A 12,482-nucleotide genomic window follows, 5' to 3' on the forward strand; every position below is an offset into this window, starting at 1 on the left:
ATATCTGCTTAAGAATCCTTAGGTTTGGGGTCTAGAGATCTGACTCAGTGGTTAAGAGCACTGGCTACTCTTACAGAGGACTCAGGTTCAATTCCCAGAACCTACATGGAGGCTAATAACTGTCCATAACTCCAGTTCTAGAGGATCTGACACCCTCTTCTGACCTCTGCAGGCATTGCATTTACATACATGCAGGCAATCCACCATACACATAAAAATAATAAATAAATTTTTTTTAGCAAAACCCTAGATTTGAATCAGGCATGGTGGCATATACCTGTAATCTCAGCACTTGGGAAGTAGAAGCAGGGGGATAAGAGTTCAAGACCAGCCTCTGCTACACGAGATCCTGTCTCAACCTTAGATTTACAATTCTAAGTTGTCAAGGAGGAAAATGGTATACATTTTACATAGACTGTCTAGGGAAAAATAGATTTATAGGTTAGAAGGAATAGAAAAGTTCCATTAAAAAAAGTAGTAACTTCTAGCCGGGCGTGGTGGCACACACCTGTAGTCCCAGCATTTGGGAGGCAGAGGCAGGCGGATCTCTGTGAGTTCAAGGCCAGCCTGGTCTACATAGTGAGTTCCATGACAGCTGAGGCTACAGGGAGACACTGCTTCAAAAAAAGATTAATAATAATAATAATAATAATAATAATAATAACTTCTTATATTTAACTTAACGCAGCTCTGTGTAGTTCTGAGGACTGGTAGTGTACAGTAAGAACTGAAGCAAACACTTGGTAGCAACAGGGCTTCTATGCTTTAACTAATGTATGCATGCAACAGATAGTTACCACCAGCCAGGGAAGTGCTGGCTGAATGGTAAGTGTCCTTATGTTATAAAGTGAGGAATGTAAGCCTCCAAAGTTACAGTTAGCCTAGAGAAGTCCAGAGCCTTCCTTCCAAAATTAGGCTCAAGAGGACTATCTTCAGATCCACCCTTATAAAATTTTTACAAATCACTTTCTAATTCAATTAAAAAATTCCACTCCCAGGCTGGGCAGGTGGCACATGCCTTTAATCCCAGCAGTTGGGAGGCAGAGGCAGGTGGATTTATTCTCAGTCTCCAGTACTGCAAAAATCAAGCAGTTAATCAATCAACCCTGGAAAACTTAAAAAAAAAAAAAAAAAAAAAAGAAAGAAAGAAATAAAGAAGAATTCCACCCCCAACGTCTTGTCATCCAAGAGATGGAAAAGCCTAGATTTTCTTCACTGTGAAGAAGTTGACTTTAATTTGCTAATCAGATGCTTTGTTCATGATAGGCCAGCACTCTACCAACATCCCCAACCCTATAAAGAATACTGTTATCAGTGGAACTGGAGTAGGGGTAGAGCCTACCAACATCCTTCACAAACTCCAGAGAGAACTGACACAAGAAGAAGGCTAGGACAAATGCCAGCGATGAGGCTGGAAGAGGGGACACTGGCAAAAAGGCAGATCCACTTCTGAAACCTAAAGGACCCTGGCTGACCCAGAGGGCTGGCACCTACTCACCTCTCTGCAAGCAGGAACTCCACCTCTAGCTCTTCCATTCCCTGGCAGGAGAGGAAGGGAAGGTGGCTGTGAGCCAGCTCTGCACATCTCTGCTTCCCAGGACCCCTTTACACCCATGCAGACCTGCCCTGCCTTCTCCATACCTGACTCTGGGACCATGACGAGGGTGTAGCTGCTACCTGGTTCCCATTGTCTCCTCTACCTCTCTCAGTCCCAAGTCTGTGACATCAGGAATAGCACTGACAACACAGGGGAGTCAGTGTGGAGTTGGCATCTGGCCCCGTATATCCATTCCTCTGACCTGGGACCTTTCATTTCCATCTTTATCCATAACTCACCACTGCCGGCTTGCTGGGCTCAAGGCATGGGTGAGGGAGCTAGTAACTCCAGAAAGCCCAACTCTGCCAGGCTGGCCCCTTCCCTCACCTCTGCTTCCATGCCTCTTGTGTAACCAGAGGTGAGCCATAGTTTCACTGGGCCTCAGTTTCTCCTCTGGAATGTCCAGGAAGCAAAGGCAGAGAGAGTTGCTCTCTCCTGTGTGTCCAGGGCCCAGGTCTACAACTGGCACCCAGATATTTGTTGAATGATTGAATCTATAATACTATGGTTCTTTCTAGCTCTGACCTTCTCTGACTTGCCCTCTGTACCCTGGGGCAGCCCAGAAACAGGACTCTGAGGTAAGAAAAGGGCAAAAGGGAGCCAACACCTATATCTCCATTTGGTATCACACTGACTGCTAGGTGCCTTTACTATGTTTTCTCATTTAAGCCTCACAGCAATCTTGCTTGGAGGTACCATTGTCACCATTGCACATGAAGAAACTGACAATGAAAGGAGTTAAGTAGTTTCTTGCAGTCTCACAGCTAGCAGGTAATAGTGCTGAGGTTTGAACCAGAAGCACCTCTTTTCCCACTTGGCTGTGTGCCCATGCCAGGGTATCACGGTAGTAAATGGCTGTTCCCATCACACCAGAGGCTGATGACCTGGGTTCTCGCACCCACCTCTGGGTTGAGTGGGAACTTCACGTGGGTTTTATTCCGAAAGCAGAGCTTAGAGAGGTCATAGAGAACCGTCAAGAGATGATCATCTGGTGTCACTGTGTCTTCATCACAGACACTCAACTCCAGCACATTCTAGGAGAGAAGGGAGGGTGGAAGCTTGGTTACCATGGTTGTAGTGACTCACTCCTGTCAAGGGGCCTGACTTCAGTCCTGGCAGGTATGAAGGTCTGAGGGAGAGGAACACAGAAGCTCCTGTTCAGGTGTCAGAGACACTTTCAGGGAAATGAATTTAGGAAGGGAGTGTCTTTTCCCTCTTTTCCAACCCCTGTTCTGACTCCAGGAGAATTTGGCTCTTTTACAAGCTTGAGAAACCTGGGAAGTATAGAGGGTTTTCATTTCACCTGGGGAAGGGTGAAAAGCAGAGCAAGACCCTGCAAGACACGGGGTCCCTTAGAGCTGAATACAGATTTTTTTTTTTTTTTTTAGTGCTAAAAATGTGGGGCAAGGCAAGTTAACATTTGACACTCCAGGGGAAGGATGGAGCAAAGGCTACCTGGGTTTTGGGATTACAAGGGTTCAGATGAGTTGTCTGAACTCTATTCTTCGGCTCATCAACTTCTAATAAGGTTTTCTATGTGGTCCTCAAGCAGCTCTTCAAGAAGAAAGTGGCTATACTCAATGGCCTCAGGTGGCATGGACTAGTCTCTGAGGCCTCTTATCCAACGATCCTGAGAGCTATGATTCAAGGCTTGGTTTGCCTCCCAGGTCTCTATCTGGTGGACATAATTGTGGTTCTGGGCATCTCCAAGTAGATAGGAATCTGTTGATCTTGTAATTACTATAAACTTACACATGTACCAGAACAACCCAGCAACACCATAATTCATAAGACAAAAGAAGCCCAAATTCTGAGGTCAAGATGGCAGATTGCATTCATATGGGAGTCTTTCTCCCTCGCCAAATTCATATATGATAGGAAGGGAATTTTATTTTATTTTTTTGAGATAAGGTCTCACTGTATACCTCAGGCTGACCTCAAACTTGCAAGCCTCCTGTCTCAGCCTCCTTGAGTGCTGGGATTACAGGTGTGTGCTACCACAAATAGTAAAAAGGTATTTAAAAAAAATCATAATGACCTTAACTTTCTTGAAAACTAAAAGGATGCGTGATGAACTGGAAATCTGAAGTAGTAATCTGGAGCTTTCAAGTTTCAAGTGTCTCAGGATTGGAGTTGATGCCTCCATTATGAAATCAAATTTGTTTCAAGGTCTCTCTGCTAAGGATGCTGTAATCAAAGATACTCCAGGAAGAATTAATTCTTCAACAAGAGATATGAGCATGAACTTAGAGCCATCATGTATATTTACCTGAAGATCAGCATCATGAAACAATGATTCAACAAATGAAAGAATACACACCCAAGGAACCACAAATAAAAGTATTAAAGCAATTAGAAAGGGATTTAAGGGAAAAGCCTCTGGCTGGAATTAGACTGGGTTGGCCCTGGTTAAAAGAATGGCTTTCCCTTTGGTGTATTCACCTGCAGGGAGCATAGACTGGAATGTACTAGAAAGACAATTTGTTCTGGAGTAAGAGATAGCCAGAACCAGCAACACTTAGGAGGAGAGGGGAAGTTAGAAAGAAGGCAGAGGGTTGGTAGACTTAGAGAGGGCCACACGTAAGAAAAGGAGGGTGATGGGAAGGCAGGTCGGTCTGACAAGTAGGAAGACAAACAGGCAGAAGGACACACATGAAGAGAAGTGCAATTGGATGAGAGGGGAGCAGCCACGTGGCCAGGGCAGACAGGTGTTTTCTGTGGCTCACCTTCACTTGAGTCTGGATCTGGAAGGTGAAGCTCTCATTCCACTCTGGGTGTAGGCAGTTGGAGATGGTCCTGGTCCTCAGCTTTTCCTGAGAGGCAGTAGGCAGCCAGAGGCTCACAAAGCAGTCTGTCTGGCTCACTGTCCAAAGATTAAGATGGAAAGGAAGAGAGGATAGAATGGTGTCAAGAGGGAACATCAGACAACTCTCTTTCAGAGCAAGGCTTCCTTTCAGCTGCTAATCTTCCCCTGGTGCAGGGTCTAACTCTCTGATTTGGTTCTAGAACCCCAAGAAGGACACAGATTGCAGGCTGTTGGTCTCATGGGATAGGCTGGTTTTAACAACCATTCTCATGGACACAGGTAGCCTAAGACAGAAGTGCCCTAGACTCTCAGAAAATACCTGTTGGTTTGGGGCAGGGTGAGCCACCCAGTGCTCCTTCTTATAGGGCAACACCTAGAAGACCCACTCCAAAGGTCCAGTAACCTGTTGCTTTAGCATCAAGAGAACCAATGTAGGGCTGAGCACTTTCTCCAAGCTGAGGAGGAGAAGCACAGTCTACCATGAATTGGCCAAGAAGGGCCATGTGGGAAAGGGTTTGGATGAAACAAGCTAGTCAGTAAGATCTCAGAGCCACTGCCTCCATATAATTTAATGTAACTGCACCCAGCAGGCTCCCCATACTGCACTGGTCACCTAGTGTGAAGTGTATAACCCAGGAAATCCTCATATTTGTGGCTTAGTACTTTTCTCATTCTAAATGAGCAAACCAAGTGTGACACTGCTCTATATGACCTTGAGAAGGGAAAAAAGCTTTGACTTCAATGAGCCTTTCAAAATGGAAGGTCTAAGTAACCCTTCTTGTTGGGGTAGCAGAAGGACTAGGACTAAGAATTATCTGACTAGAGGCTGAAGAGATGGCTCAGCAATTAAGAGCGCTGGCTGCTCTTATAGAGGACCCAGGTTTGGTTCTTAGCACCCACATGGCAGCAAACAACCATCCTTAACTCCAGTTCCAGGGATTCCAACGCCCTCTTTTGACCTCTGAAGGGACTGCACACATGTGGTGAATTTACACACATGCAGGTAAAACACTCATACACGTAAAATAAAAATAAACAAGTAGAAAATAAATCAAAACTTAAACATGAGAGATAAAACCATAGAAGTGTTAGAAGAAAACATAAGAGTAAATTTCCATGATCTAGATTAGGCAATGATTTCTTAGCTGTAGTACCAAAAATACAGGTGGCAAAAGAGAAAAATAGGTAAAGTACACATACACATAAAATAAGCATAAATTAAAAAAAAAAAGAATAGCTGGGGCTGGAGAGATGGTTCAGCAATTAAGAATACTGACTGCTCTTGCAGAGGACCTGGGTTCAATTCCCAACAGCCACATAGTGGCTAACAGTAGTTTGTAACTCCAGTTGTAAGGGATCTGATGCCCTCTTATGACCTCTGTGGACATTGCACGACATGGGTGCACCTACCTGCATGCAAGCAATACACTCATACAAATAAAATAAAATTAATAAATAAAATATATTTTTTAAAAGAATAGCCTAACTGGTTCCCCAACTCTATTCTTCATGGGAGGGAGAAAGAGGTACCAAGACCATTGTCATTGACTTGGTGGCCTGCTGGAGGGGTGCACCAGATACGTAGACTCTGGTGAAAGTCAATAGTTTGCAGTGCACCATCCTCTAGATGGTGAAGCTGGATAGGATGGGAGTTCTATACTGTAGGACTGGTCCAAACTAGTTCATAATTATTACTAATAATTGTTACACAAGTAGAACCAGGGCTGATGTCTTGCATTGTCACTACACTGAAAGCTTTTCAGTGCCGGTAACCACATTTTGAATTGCATGTTTCTGGCATCTTATCACTCCTGCTTCCGGTTAGTCTTTGATTGCTCACTACTTGGTAAGAGAAACTCCCATCTTTTCTCACACTGAGTAAAGACGAGAGGATACTATCTTTTACATGTCATAACAGTGATTTAATCCATGCAGAATGACAAACCTTGTCAGAATCATAAGAAAATGATGACCTCATCATCCCCACCCATCTCCTCTGTGCCTAGCCTGTTCTCTCCCATCAAGTCAGGTGTCCAGGCCAGAAACCAAGTGTCCTCAACTCTCACATTGAATCCTAGTCTGTACTGCCACTGTCTTGGTGCAGACCACCATCATCTCTGGGGCCTTTCCACAGGACTCTCTGTTTCCAGTGCTGTCCTATGCCAATCTCTTCTCCCAAGAAAAGCCGCACGGAGTTCTTTAAAAATGACCCTTTGGGGAGGCAACAAGGGAAGTGAACAGAAAACCCACAGAATGGGAGAAAATCTTCATCAGTGACACATCTGACAGAGGTTTAATATCCAGAATATTTAACAAACCCAAAAAACAGAGAATCAAGACAAGAAGTAACCCAATTAAAAGATGAGCTAAGGAGCTGAACAGAGAGTTTTCAAAAGAAGGAGTAAAGATGGCTATGAAGCATCTTAAAAGATGTTCAACGTCACTAAAAATTAGGGGAAATGCACATTAAAACCACTTTAAGATTTCATCTTACCCCAGTCAGACTGGCTAAGATCAAGAGAACAAATGATACCAAATGTTGGAGAGGATGTGGGGAACACTCATCCACTGCTGGTAGAGCTGCAAACTGCTTCAACCCCTATGGAAAGCAGTGTGGAGAACTCTTAAAAAAACTACAAATTGAATCAGTGGTTAAGAGCACTGGATCTTGTTGCAGAATACCAGGGTTAGACTCCCAACACCCACATGGCAGCTAACAACTGTCCATAACTCCAGTTCCAGGGGATCCAACAACCTCTTCTGTCCTCCTTGGACATTGCACAAAATGGGTGCACTTACCTATATGGAGTAAAGAAAGATGAAATCATGAAATTTGAAGGCAAACTGATGGAACTAGAACTGTTATACTAAGTGAAGTAACACAGACTCAGAAAAAGAAAATCAACATATGTTCTCCCTCATATGTGGATCCTAGAACCAAATCCTAATAAATGAGTATGTACCCAGACATGACTATAACCAGGAGGATGGAAAGGAACCAGGGAGCTAAAGGAAAAGAAAGAACCTGCAAGAGAAGAACAGTAGGGAACAGACATTAATAAGGAAGATATGGATAAAACTTGGGTTAGTTTAAGGGGAGGGGGAGGGAAGGGTATACAAGGAACCTAGGGGATAAAGGGAAAGGAGCTCAAGAGAGGTAGGGTAGGAGAAGGGTATTATTAGTAAGGGAGAAAGGGAGGAAATGGCGGCATCTTAAGTGGGGAAAGCATGATGGAGGGGTGAGACAATGAGAGGGATAAACAATGCCTATCTAGTTTTAAAAACCAGAGGGAACCATATTACTCCAACAACCTACTGACAAATTATACATACCAGATCAAGAAATATATGTCTAGGTAAGGTTTATCTGAGAACAATTGGTCTTTGACCAAGATTTATCTACATGACACACAGTAATTAAAAGCACCAGACTGGTGGAACTAACTTTCTTGGATGTTTAACAGACATACTTTGAGGCCTATAATAATTTGGTCAGAGGGACATAAAGGACAGTTTTTGCTCCTTGCCCTCCTAGGTCTACTAGTTCTAGGGGACTATGAGCATTTCTCAGAATGTCCTATAATTGTGGTAGGTCACCTGTCCTCTTGACCAAGGAGGCCGAAGAGACCCCACGAGATGGACTTGAACCAGTGACCGGTCTACAAAGAGGAGGGTCAACACAGAGGAATCACTACTCCATGCTTCTAAGCGAAGCCAGCCATGGTCGAGTAGGACCTTTGACTTATCTTCACATAGGCGGAACTGGTAAAAGGAGCCAGGGGTTCCTCCCAAGCCCATGTGACCCCCAAGGAACAGATCCTCAAATGATCCTAAGAGTAAAAATAAATTGGTTTCTGGGCCAACTGTATGGCCTTAAACACCCAAAAGGAAAGTATAACCAAAGATTAAAGGGGCCAACATAAGTTTTTTAAGAGTCCATATGTATAGCTAAAGGCTACATAACAAGCAACAGTGCCAGATAGGAGATACCTTCTTTTGAATTTTGGCCAGTGTGCCCAAAGGGACTCTCAGATAGTAACCCAGCATAGAACTGGGAAAATTAACAGCAGACCTCAATCTTATCTAAAGGAGTTTTGACAACTAATTTGATTGCTGCTAGATGAGGAACAGCTGACCTTCCTAAAACAAAGACCTCTAGATGGGCTGATTAGATTCACCAGATGGACAAGTAGTGGGGAATGGCTGGGGGTGCTGACAACACAGCAGAAAGCAGCAGGGATAACAGTATAAGGGCTCTAGTGTAGGGAGGAAGGCTATGGGAGGGTGCCATCTGGGAAGTGGGTGTATAGTTGAATAAGATGGTTTGGGATGTTCTGTGTGATATACACATGCACAAAAAAATCAACAGATTTAAAAAAATGTGTTATGTTTGAGGAGGAGGCATAAAAATTTACATCATGTTAATTAGTAGAGGTGATAAGCCTTACCATTGAAATCTACTCGATGACTTTATAGACATACACAGGTGCCAAGGATCCAAGTGAAACTGATTATGACTAGTAATAATCAGATATATACAGATTAGAGATGCTTGTGCCAACATCTCAGTGTTAGTAGCAAAAACAATGAGTATATACTGTAAGAAACAGTATATTTTAAAATGAAATGGAGATCTTTTTTAAAGGTTAAAACCTCAATTAATTTTATGTCTTATATGGTTTATACTGAGTACAATATTGTATAACTGTATTAATTCAACTGTAAACCTAAAAATTTACAGTCAATTTTGAAAGAGATTAAAAAAAATGACTCTTTGGGGGCTGGAGAGATGGCTCATTAGTTAAGAATACTGGCTGCTCTTGCAGAGGACTGGGGTTTGATTCCAAGCACCCACATGGCAGCTAAGAACCATTCATAACTCTCATTCCAGGGGATCCAATACCCTCTTCTGATTTCTGCAGGCATTGCATGACACAGGTGCACTTACACCCATGCAGGCAATACACTCACACACACAAAATGAAAATAATAGAATATTTTCTTAAAAATAACCCTTTAAGGCCGAGCGAGGTGGTGCATGCCTTTAATCCCAGCACTCGGGAGGCAGAGACAGGTGGATCTCTGTGAGTTCAAGGCCAGCCTGTTATGTATTTTAATAATGAAATAGACATCTTTTTTAAAGGTTAAAACCTCAATTAATTTTATGTCTTATATGGTTTATACTGAGTACAATATTGTATAACTGTATTAATTCAACTGTAAACCTAAAAATTTACAGTCAATTTTGAAAGAGATTAAAAAAAATGACTCTTTGGGGGCTGGAGAGATGGCTCATTAGTTAAGAATACTGGCTGCTCTTGCAGAGGACTGGGGTTTGATTCCAAGCACCCACATGGCAGCTAAGAACCATTCATAACTCTCATTCCAGGGGATCCAATACCCTCTTCTGATTTCTGCAGGCATTGCATGACACAGGTGCACTTACACCCATGCAGGCAATACACTCACACACACAAAATGAAAATAATAGAATATTTTCTTAAAAATAACCCTTTAAGGCCGAGCGAGGTGGTGCATGCCTTTAATCCCAGCACTCGGGAGGCAGAGACAGGTGGATCTCTGTGAGTTCAAGGCCAGCCTGGTCTACGTAGTGAGTTCCAGAACAGCTGGGGCTACAGGGAGACCCTATCTCAAAAAGACCCCCCCCCCAAAAAATTGACCCTTTCACTGCCCAGTTTAATGACTCCTGTCTGGCCTCAGTAAGTAGCCTTACCCACCAAGTGTGGCTCTCCTTTCCATCTTCAGCCTCACCTCTCCACCCACCCTCCCTCACCCTTACCCTTGCCCTGCAGACACACATACAACACACACACACACACGCTCATGCTCACACTAACATACTGGCAAATGCACAGACACCCACTCTCACTCTGTTTTCATGCCAATCTCAGTCACCCTCAGGACTCCAAGGGGCCATGCTGTCCCATCTTAGGCCTTTGTACCAGCTCCTCTTTCTGCCAGACCCCTTCTCTTCCCTTCCCCTCCCTCCCTCCCTCCCTCCCTTCCTTTCTATTTATTTATTGTAGTGTTTGTGTGAGTTTGTGTGCCCCATGTATACAGGAGTCCATGGAGGCCAGAAGTGGGGGTCAGAGCCCCTGGAACTGGAGTTATAGGTGGTTGTTAGTTACCATGTGGATGCTGGTAACCAAGCCTGGGTCCTCTGCAAAAGCAGCCAATGTTCTTAACTGCTGAGCCATCTCTTCAGTCCCAACGCCCCTCTTTTCTGCTCTCACCCACCTTTCTCCTGGCTAGCCCTTCAGGTTTTAGAAGGAACCTTCTCTGGAAACCACCTCTGGGTGTCCAAGTCTAGGCCAGGTCCCCCTTGGCCCTGAGCCCACTGTTCTTCTCCTAGCAGAACACTTGATAGGCTGTACTGTCATACCACATCCTCTCATCATCTCCACCACACTGCCGACACTGAGAAGGCCAGGACCTAAAGCTCTTGGAAAGAGTAGGCAGTCACTAGACAACTTTTGAATAAATGAATGGAAGAATGAATGAATGAATGCATAACTTAGCTTCCTGTTGTAGGTCTGTATCAGTAAGGAATTCTGAACTGAGTCACAGCAGATCCATCCAGCTGAGCAGGTCAGCATGTTTAATTGCTCTGCCTACAAGGAGACTTAGAGAGATCAGCTTAGTCTTTTTGAGCCCCTCCCTTGGTTTTCTGGTAACAAGACCTTCTCCCTAAGTCTGGAACATTATTCTCAGATCTGCTGTCTGTGCAGTGGGATCCTGCAAGATCTATTGGTTCTATCAGGTCAGTTTAGCTTATGTTAAAGGACCTTTTTCCCTCTAAAATGTTTTCCTACCATCAATCCATGCTCAAAATTTTCTCATTAAATCCATTTTATTTTTGGCCCAAGGCTTAAATTTCAAATTAAGTTTAAAAAAAAAAAATTCCTGCCAGGGTGCATGCCTGTAATCCCAACACTTGGAGGGTAGATGCAGGAGGAATAGAGTTAAGGCCAACCACAACTCCATAGTAAGACTCTATTATAAAAATAAAACAAAACGGGGCTGGAGAGATGGCTCAGTGGTTAAGAGCACTGACCACTCTTGCAGAGGACCCAGGTTTGATTCCCAGCACCCACATGGTGGCTACAAACTGTCCTTAACTTCAGTTCCAGGGGAATCCGAAGCCCTCTTCTGACCTCTGCAGCATCACACGACACATGTGCACTCACATACATGCAGGCAATACACTCGTAACACATAAAATAAAAATAATAAATAAAATATATACATAAAAAAACAAAGCAGGGAGTGGAGAGATGGCTCAGTGGTTAAACACACTGGTTGTTTTTCCAGAGAACCCAGGTTCAGTACCCAGAACCCACATGGCAGCTAATAGCCATCCTCAATTCTAGGTTTGGGGATCGGATGCCCTCTTCTGGCCTTTATGGGCATTGCACACATGGGCGCACTTACATTCATGCAGACAAAGAACTCATGTATACTAAAAATTAAATAAATGAATAAAAATTTAAAACTCATGGAAGATTGATCAATAATCAAATAGATACCCATATGCAAGCATTAATTGATTTTTCAATTACTTTTCAGAAAGCACCCTTCACCCAAAGGTTGAGACTAGGAAGAGTAGAGCCCAAGGTGTAGGGAGGGAAGCGTGCTAGAGGAAGCCCCAGGGCCCAGATGATAATGTGAGGCAGACACATTAGCTTGCTATAAGGATAGTGATCATCAGTTGGCTGCAAGGATTGGTAAGGAAGTGGTGACCAATCTGGGAATTTCAGGACCTCCAGGGGATTTCCTAGGCAATGGGTGGTCCTAGTCTATGTTCCCCATGAAGTGACAGAGGGCTTGGTCATATGAATGACATGCCCCCTTTCCTGAATTGTAGGTGGCAGAGATGACTTAATTATCTTCACAGATGTTCAGAACATTTCTGTGTGGTTAGTAGCTAGTAGGGATATTCTAGTACCTCTTGAGACACCTACCTGATGCTCCTAGGGATGCTGGTTTGGGATTCAATTTGTTTTCCCCACAGAAAGATACTCTTGGTGCTGGGAGGTTTCTGGGCTTGGCTACCTCCCA

General features: G+C 43.7%; 1 protein-coding gene across 2 annotated transcripts in view; it reads right to left on the reverse strand.

Annotated features, from left to right (window-relative positions):
* Pla2g4e (phospholipase A2 group IVE) overlaps positions 1-12,482 on the reverse strand; it is a 79,743-nt gene that overhangs the window by 22,563 nt on the left and 44,698 nt on the right. For both annotated transcript variants that reach the window (XM_008846810.1, XM_029570258.1), the window contains 3 exons: positions 4,324-4,460; positions 2,500-2,631; positions 1,499-1,539 (listed from right to left, as the gene is read on the reverse strand). In XM_008846810.1, the coding sequence (XP_008845032.1) occupies positions 1,499-1,539; positions 2,500-2,631; positions 4,324-4,460 (310 nt within the window). Of the gene's footprint in view, positions 1-1,498; positions 1,540-2,499; positions 2,632-4,323; positions 4,461-12,482 lie in introns of those variants that run through there.

Source organism: Nannospalax galili, unplaced genomic scaffold, assembly GCF_000622305.1.
Source record: "Nannospalax galili isolate Female #2095 unplaced genomic scaffold, S.galili_v1.0 scaffold342, whole genome shotgun sequence".
Taxonomy (NCBI): Eukaryota; Metazoa; Chordata; class Mammalia; order Rodentia; family Spalacidae; genus Nannospalax; species Nannospalax galili.